General features: G+C 42.1%; 1 protein-coding gene across 1 annotated transcript in view; it reads right to left on the bottom strand.

Annotated features, from left to right (window-relative positions):
- Positions 1 to 6,077: 6,077 nt before the first annotated feature.
- The window catches only part of LOC144804345 (bile acid-CoA:amino acid N-acyltransferase-like), a 112,715-nt gene continuing 109,707 nt past the window's right edge, over positions 6,078 to 9,085 (bottom strand). Inside the window, exon 4 of the mRNA XM_078671911.1 lies at positions 6,078 to 9,004. Within this exon, the coding sequence (XP_078528037.1) occupies positions 8,408 to 9,004 (597 nt within the window). The 3' untranslated portion in view covers positions 6,078 to 8,407. The remainder of the gene's footprint in view (positions 9,005 to 9,085) is intronic.

The following is a 9,085-nucleotide window of genomic DNA, read 5'->3' as shown; positions in this document are numbered from 1 at the left end:
GACCCTCCCACTTGTCCACCAACTCCTCTGGGGACCATGAATGGAATCGGTCACTATCATAGGCACTAGACTCAGCAAGGGGCTCCCTACCTATGAGATATTCCATAAAACTTTCTTCCTCCTCAGACCAACTACCCTCCTGGTAGGTGTACTGGGACTCCAAGAATCTCCATCCGTCTTGTTGCCAAAGCCTCAGGAATGTCTGCAAGGATAGCTGAGTCTCCTCCCCACTCACAGCTAAACCTCTGTCCTCACAGAACCCCCTTAGCTCCTCTAGACTGTAGGTCAACAGGTCATCTAAGTAAAAGGTAGGTCTCATTTCAGCAAGACCCATTGTAGTAATACTGGCAATAACAAATCAAAAATAGAACCAAAAAACCTCAACATCGTATGTGGTTGCGTTATGGTCTGCACTCACTAGTAGTGTACACTATAATTACTGTATGCGATCATAAATGCAAGTCCAGATCCTCACCGCTGACCACCAATGTTAGAAATGGGGGTCTCTAGTTGGCCACTGTCCATGTAGGGACCCTTCTTCCTAAGTCAGAGTAAGGGGGCTACACCCTTTGATAACCCCTGCTCAACCCTGTGGTAACGTAGCACGAGCAGCTAGGCTTATCTCAGAGGCAGGATGTAAACCATTTATGATCATATACAGTGAAGAACACTACCAAGGGACACCACACAAATAGTTATAAAAAATAAGTATCTTTATATATAGACTTAACACAAGACCAATAACGGTAAAAAGCCACAATACTGAAAAACGGGGGTACTCTTGAAATGCTGGAAAAAGAGTTCAGTGTTCAAATAGGGGCTCAGTTCAAAGCAAGGGTCTCTGCGACTCTTTTAGTTACGAAGTACCTGGATTTCGTATCAAAACTGACAAAATGTTGCAAACGGGCTGTAGCGATGATTTTCCCACGGTAGGCCGGCGATGCGTTGAATCCTTGCCGCAAGGGAGGATGATGCGCCGGTCTGCGGGTGCGTGCGGGACAAAGCAACAGACTTCTTCACGCTAGGCCAGCGATGCGTTGAATCCTTGCCGCAAGGGAGGATGATGCGCTGGTCAGGTTGCGTATGCGACCTTGTTACGATGAAAGAAAATGGTGCCCCACGAGGGAGCGACGATCCGGGTGCGATGCGATGAAAGTGGCAGACGCACGGCATCCGCACTGCGATGTCGTGATGCGATGATCTCGATGCGAGCCTTCGAAAAGCCCGCAAACGTGCGATGTGCTGATCTTTGGTTTGCGAGCGCTCATCGGCAGCAGCGCGATTATTTTTCTTACGCACTGCGGCGGCTCGCAAACGGCGTTAGCGACGATTTCAGCACTCTTTTCTGTAGTAGAACTAGAGGCCCTGGAACTCACAGGGCTCTCACCTGCAGATAGAAATCCTCGCTGGGAGGAATCAGGAGGCTGGTGGAGGGAATCCGATGTGCCTGTGACTCCAGCAGGAGGCTAGCTCTCTTCTAGTCCTTGGGTGATTGACAAAAGTCCTCTCAAAAGTCATTTTCCCTCTTCTTCCAAGTCCAGGGGAAACTACTGCAGTCCAGCCCAAGAAATAGCACACAGTAAAAGGACAGTCCTCTCCTGCATAGCCCTTCCTTGAAACGGACAGAGGTTCTTCTTGACATCCAGGAGCAATACAAATTGTAGGGGTTTTGGCACAGATATGTATACCCCAAAAATCTTTGTTCTAAAAAGGCACTAGTCACTGAACCCAGCAAAAGCCAGTTCTGCTCAGTCCTGGAACACTTTGTTTACCAGGCTGCATCCTTCCTTTCAGAAAGAGGGGGTCTGCCATCAGACGCACAGTAGGAGGTGGAGCCAGCATTCACATTGCCAAGCACAGCCCTATTCAGGCCAAGGAGCTACCCCTCCCCAGTACTCAATGCAGATCTCTCTATTCAACCCAGGTCTAACTCAGCCTGCCTTGCCCCTCTAAACCCAGACAGTCACAACACAACAGCAGAGCACACTGGAAAGCGTAGGCAAGAAAATACCTGCTTTCTAAAAGTGGTATTTTCAAACACAGAACATTAAAACCAACTTTGCTAAAAGATGTATTTTATTTTTCTGAGCTCAGGCACACTAAACTCGAATTTCGACCATGTTCCCTGGGACAGTTAGGACTATAAGATGTAATAGCCAGCCTGTCCATTCTAACCTATGGAGAACAGGTAGCCTTGTAGCAGTGAAAAACAAAATGGAGGGTAATTCACTACCAGGACATGCTACACATATCAAGCCATGTCCTACCTTACACACACAATGCACCTACCCTAGGGGTGACTGGCATGAGGCTAAGGGAAGGTTCAGGGGCTGGGAAGTGTGGGCACTTCACAGCCAAGATGGCAGTTCTGGACTGCACACAGACATTGCAGTGGCAGGTCTGAGGTACACTTTACAAGCTGCTTCTGTGGGTGGCGCAAACCAGCGCTGCAGGCCCACCAGCAGCATTTGGGTTACCAGCCCTGGGCACACACAGGCCACACTACTAGGGACTAACAGGTAAACCAAATAAGCCAATCAGGGATCTACCAATTCACAGGCATATTTACACAGGGAGAGCATATGCGCTTTAGCACTGATCAGCAGTGGTAAAGTGCCCAGAGTCATAAAGCCAACAAAAATAGGTCAGGAAAAATCCAGGAGGAAGGCAAAAGGTTTAGGGATGACCCTGCAAAAAGGGCAATTTCCAACAAATAGTTTGACTCAGTAAAAAGAATGCCACCCAGTAGCTTATCCTGAGTACAAATACACATGTTTTAGCAAACTCTTAGTCTTAGGACATTCCTAACATAACTGTTGATTGAAAAACACCTTTTGGCAAGGAATTTTTAAAAGTAGCTAGCTAATCAATAGCTAGCTAATCATGCACCTCAATGCTAAATCATGGTTGCCGCAATATTGCTTTTAATAATCCTGTTCATTCATTTACAGTACAGATGTCTTTTTAAAGTCTGGTTTTAGCCACTATCTCTTGATGTTATTAAATATTATAGGGGCTTTCAGTCAGGCCTCGACATCCATTGGTCTGTTTTCTCTTGCCTATATTTCTTCCAAAAACTACAGCAGTCTGCATGGGGCAGCAGGTCAGTCCACGTCAGCCATCGGCTAACTTCACAGTGACCAATGGTATTCAATAAAATTTACAGGGTCTTTCATCCAGCCCTCTTCGTTCATGGGTCTTTCGGTGTGTCATTGACATTGGTCTTTGGCCCACTACAGCATGGGGCAACAGGTTAGGCCACTTCCACCCCTAGGTAACATCTCTGAGACTCGCAATTTTCGAAATTGGTTTTGAGGTATGGCGTTGTAGACAGGTTTAGTTGTCTAACCAGACTATAGTCAAATCATCTATTAATTGGAGGGGTGTTTCCATTGGTCTATTAAATTGTCATTTACATGTGGTTCATTCCTCCATAGCGTGCAGTATGGGGCCAGTGAGTAAAGTCCATGTTAATCATTGGCTCACTTCACTTTGAGTTACTGCCCCAAAGCCTGCACACTTTGTTCACATCCATCTCCAATTCAGTGACAAAGATACTTTACATTGTGCTTTTTATTTTTTTTAATAATATTTTTATAAAATGTTTGCTACAACAGAATAGCTGGTTGTTTAAAAATGTAACTAGTAAAATGGCATCATCAGTAAAAGATATTTAAATTGAAACATTTTAATGTAGGCCATGGCAGTTACATTTATGTGGCCAAGTTTACCTTCTTCGCTTTTTTTATGCTTTGAATAACAAATTTAAAAAAATCCTTGCATAGCCTGCCAAGGTCAAACCTACTGGCTTTGCCAATGCTTGTTTATGGTTGTGAATAGTTAGCAAGTCATCATTCTTTTTATCACACCACTATGCATCAGATAAAATGCTGTGTGAGTTGTAGTTTGGCAGGGTCTTCTAGCTTATGTCTAGGGTGGGTGAAGGCTGTCGCTAGTAAAATGTTTGTGGAGGATACGAGAACATGAGTGAAATTTTGAGGAATGAAATAGGTCAGATGTGAGACTTGTGATTGGTCATTAGATGAAGGTGAGAAAACCTGTTATTGTGGACGCTTTATCAGAAAAAGATTTTCCCAGCGGCGAAAGTCCTAAGGCAGACTGCAATGTGACATTAGTTGTGAAGGTGGGAATTCTTTAAAAGGGGCTGGATGGTGATATAAAGTCTTACTGAGGAGGGTAGAACGTAAACCGTTCTTCTTAATACCACCTTAAATTGCCTTCCAAGTACTAATAATAAGGGAGGATATTAGGGTCACTAAACTCAATATCATCTCAAATGTGTAAACTGCATATGATGACTCCATCAGTGGCTGCTAAACTTTGTGGAACTTGTGATCAATTTTTCGACTGTCTCGCACCTCTTAGACAGAAATGGAAGGGCTGGGTGGGTTCCCTTGATGACATTGACAGGGGCAAGATGTCCGTTTGGCCCCCGGGGAACTTGCCATAGCCTCTGGCTAATCTTCTCAGAGAACCATCAAACCTAAGTAAAAAGTCAACGCTTTATGTGGTGATCTTGAATTGTGAGTTGTTAAAAGACATTTCAGGTTCAGGAAGTTGTTAAAAAAATTCTTTCACATAGCACAATCCCCTACACAATCAACAGTGGTGGTGATGTGGTGCACTCAAGGCTGAATGAGGCAAACAGCCTTTATCCCAGAATCTCCACTCATCTGTTTAATAAACTGCATATAGCTCAAAACACAAGTGTTAGTATGGCTTTGTGTACATGGTGCATCAGAGGGGAGTAGATCATACAATCTGACTTCCCACTGATTCAGAGTGGTGGATCATATTTGCTTCTAGGTTTTCTGCCTATTTTTCAAAGCGAATTAAGGGAAAGAGTCCGGTCACCTGGCTGCTAAAACATGCTTGGTTACACATACCAAACCAGAAGACACTTCTTACTATCTACATATATTACAGACAATAGGATTTGTTTTTTCCTTCCTTTCATAGGCCCATAATAGTGCATGTACAGAAGAAATCAGGCTTAAAGGCTATAAACCAAGGTTTTGTTCCATCCTAAAAACACTCCACCCAAATAAATGATGTACAAGTTTGCTTTCATTGCTACTGAGTTGTCGTAAACCCAAGCTACTGTTCTCATCAAGTTAACATGGTGCCAAGAGACATTATTTTAGGGTGTGTGTGTGTGTGTGTGTGCGTTATAGAGCCAGTTAATCAACCAAGATTAAGGTGAAGGGAAGAGTGTCTGTTTTACATGCCAAAGTGTGTGCTAAGGCAAATGGTTGGTAGTTTGGTTACTGGTGATGTTAAGAGTTAAGAGTTATTTTTTTGGGGGGTGATGAACTGTCAACATGTTGAATAATTGGAGTCCAGAGTGGAAAATTAGTTTGTCATGGTTAAACTGCAGAGCTAAATCACTTAGGAGAGACAGTTCCCAATGTGGATTAATTGGTGAGACGAAGTGAACAAGGGGCTCATAGAGGGACCAGGGTGTACGGATATCCCATCCTCCGCAATATATATCCCATAGGATGTAATGGGATTGATATTTGGGCGGACGGGATAACCAGCATCGTTCAATAAACCATCCACCAAGATCGCAATCACACCCTAGGGTTTGAAAAGATGTGCTGTGTTTGATTGTATTTATATGTGTGTCTTTTTTAAAGGGAAAAGAGTGGGTGATGGTGCTGTGTCAAAGTGATTTCCCTGTATTCTGTTACCTGTTGTCAAAAGTAGAACTCCGTGGTTGAAGGAGGCTCTAGGATAGAAGTTGGCCGGGCAGTCCTGCTAGTAAAACTAACCTCTGTTCACATCATCTACCTTCTTCATACTTGCTTAGGTGAAGTTCCATTATACCTTGATGGGACAAGGAGGTGCTTGGTTTCAGAGCCCTTCTCATATCCTCTTAAAAATAACATAAAATTCCCGGTCTGATTTTTCTAATTAGGGCCCTTGGTTTTATGGTATTTTTTTTTTTTACATTTCCATCTGTATTTATCCACATTTTTTTTTTGCTCATTTAATCTGTATTTATCCATATTTATTTTGTGCTTAGTGAACAAAATGAAGCTTCAATGGGTACGTTTCCATGTTTATTTAGCCGACAAACGGTTACTCATGTTTGAATGTAAATGAGTTTAAGCCATTACAGTACAATAGTCATGTGAAATCATTTGCATTGCAAAGCAGCTTAAACAGCTATACTATTTCAGTTATTTTAGATACATTACTTTTTTTTTTTAACTCCCCTACCTGACAATCTGCACAGATATTGATGGACAGTAGTGAAAATTGTCCTTTGCCACTCAATGCTGTTACCACGCAGGTCTTTACCATAAGCCTTTACGATGTATGCCACTGAATGAATACATTAAAAGCTATTTGTAGAGTGGAACTGCTGCTTCAAAAGAAGAGTCCTGGTACCTGTGAAGTCAGGTAGGATCAGAACTACAGTTCACCAAACAAAACAGTCTTCAGCTGAGCTGTGAACAGGCTTTTTTTGTACTGTGATAGAATGAAGGGAGGGTGGAAGGGCGTTCCAGAAACTGGGAGCCGGAAAGAACAAAGACCTGTCCCCAGATCTGGCTTTGTGAAATCATTACAATGAAATGGTTAATATACATCAGGTAAGTGTATAAGCAGTCCTCGAAAAATCATAAAAATGTTACTAAACCTGTAGGTCGAGTAACTTAAATCATCTACTCAACTTAAGTGTAATGTATTTGACCCGTAAACTGGTCTCAAATTGTGGGATCATTGGCAAATATTTTATTTTAAAGAGTCTCCCTTTTCTTTATTCTCACATATGAGTGCATCTTCAAATGTGTGAGTACAGCCTTTCTGCTGTACAAAACAAAACTATTGTTTGGTACATAGATTAAACATTTGCTATGTTTGTAATAAAAATCCAGCCCACATATAGGGTACACAATAATTCTGACTTGCCTCTCAGTTTTCTAACGGAATTGCCAGTAAGGCAGTGGCAGGAGTGTTTCTCAGTTCATGTTTAAACCCTAACTTTTAATAAATATATTACTAAAGAATGATGTGGTAGCGCACAATCATTTACACACAATACATTTCCAAAAATGGCCAATATCCTTCCCAGTACTTTGCAGCTTTACTGATAAAACTATATAGTGTATTAACAATATTATGTAAAAATGGGTTCAGAAAACATTTATAATTTGCATATCACTAAGTAAAGTGCTCTGATTTGTTTTTCATCATATTACAAAATGGGCTTTCACAACTACTGAAATATAGATATTTTGAAATGTTGGTGCAGTTGACTTATTAGCTATATAAATGTGTGTTGTGAAAACCCTGATACCATACAGCCTTTCATTTCTTACTTTGTAAAGCATGTCAGACAGTTCACTTTACAAACTCCTGCAACTTAGCAGTCAGAGAAGGAAAAGTAATTTCAAACTCACTGAACACAGAGCAAATGTGACAAGATGAAAACAAGATTTAAAGGTGTTGTTATTGCTCCTTCACTTTGTGACTGAACAGAAAACCTGTCCTTTGTCAACTCACCAGAACAGGCGGGTAGGTCCTACATATAGCTGTGACTCGCCATACGGAGTACGTTTTTAGAGGCCTTTAATCGTATACATATATAGGTAAATATTTATAAATACATATATTAGGGATTAGGCTAAAGGTGTTTTTAGTGTATTGGTTGGAAGGGTGGTTTTAGGGTTTAGAGGAGGGTAAGGGCATTGGGGGTTTAGGGATATGGGATGGGTAAGGGAATAGGGTGGTAAGGGTGTTTTTAGGATTTAGCGGTATGTAGGGTATTCGGTAATAAGGGTGTTTTTAGAGTTATGGGTGTGTAAGGGTATTAAGGGATGTGGGCGTTTTTAGGGTTTGGTATAAGTAAGTGTATAGGGTGATTAGGGTGTTTTTAGGGTTTGGGGTGGGAAAGGGTATAATGTGGAAAGGCTTTTTTTAGGGTTTAGGAATGGCTAAGGGTATTGGTTGGTAAGGGAGTTTTTAGGGTTCAGGGGTGGGTGTGGGTAATGGTATTGGGTAGTAAGAGTTTTTAGGTGTGGGTAAGTTTTTTTTAGGGTTTAGTGATGAGTGGGTTTAGGGGTTGATATGGATTTCACTTACCCGATATATACTTACCATTTCGAGGTAAAGACGATATAGTTGTATGTCATACAACTATATATAGATGTAGCTCATATTCGTTGATTACTTTCTGATATAAATGTAGGCGAACAAGCATGGAATAATTGTAAATCTGGGAAAAAAATAACTGTATTTACATCTAGTGTGCAAAGGATCACATTAAAACTGGACTATTTTAAAACGACTCAGTTTACAAGTTTGTTAGCACCGTAAATTCTCAAGACCAGTTCAAGGACTGTGTTTTACATTTTTAAATTTGATCATAAGACAATTATCAAAGCCTGCTGACCATTGGGCCTTTTAGGTGGCTTCTGAGAAAATGTTGAATTTCCTTCCAGGAATGTTCCTGTGCTTTGCCGTGGGCTGTCAACTCCCCTCCCCACAAAAGCGGTAGTGGGAAAATGGGAGCAATTGCAATGCGACAAAGAGGCGAGCCCGGAGGCTCTATTAGATGGCCAGCACCCGGGTAGAAGAGGAGGCGACCGTTTGTCTTTCCGTTCCTCTTGAGCCGCACAAGCACCTCATCTGCATACAGTTTGCTGTTGTAGTTCCTATCATCACCACCCACGATAAACAGTAGGGAACCGGAGGCTCTTTCCACAGGGAGTATACAGTCCTGATGTTCCGGTGCATGGGGATCCACCAACACATCATATATTTCCATTGCTCCATAACTGGTGGTGCGGACACGCTCTGGAACATATGGCGACCCATCAATACAGAGGTCCCGGTAGCGTAGTGTCATGCCGTTGATGCTGTTGGTACCGTTAATGCAGACAGTAGCAGACACCTGTTTTAGGAAGGTCGCCATGGCTAAGGCAATCTCTGCTCCTTTGCAAACAGACACCACACCAACAGTGGGACCCAAGACCTATAAAACAAACATACTTGTGATCAAGAAATTGACTGCAACATAGTGTAATGCTATTTTTTATGATTTTGTTTCTCAGAA

The sequence above is a fragment of the Lissotriton helveticus genome, chromosome 1_2, assembly GCF_964261635.1.
Source record: "Lissotriton helveticus chromosome 1_2, aLisHel1.1, whole genome shotgun sequence".
Taxonomy (NCBI): Eukaryota; Metazoa; Chordata; class Amphibia; order Caudata; family Salamandridae; genus Lissotriton; species Lissotriton helveticus.
Note: the sequence above shows the minus strand (reverse complement) of the source record. Positions and strands in the feature narration are given on the sequence as shown.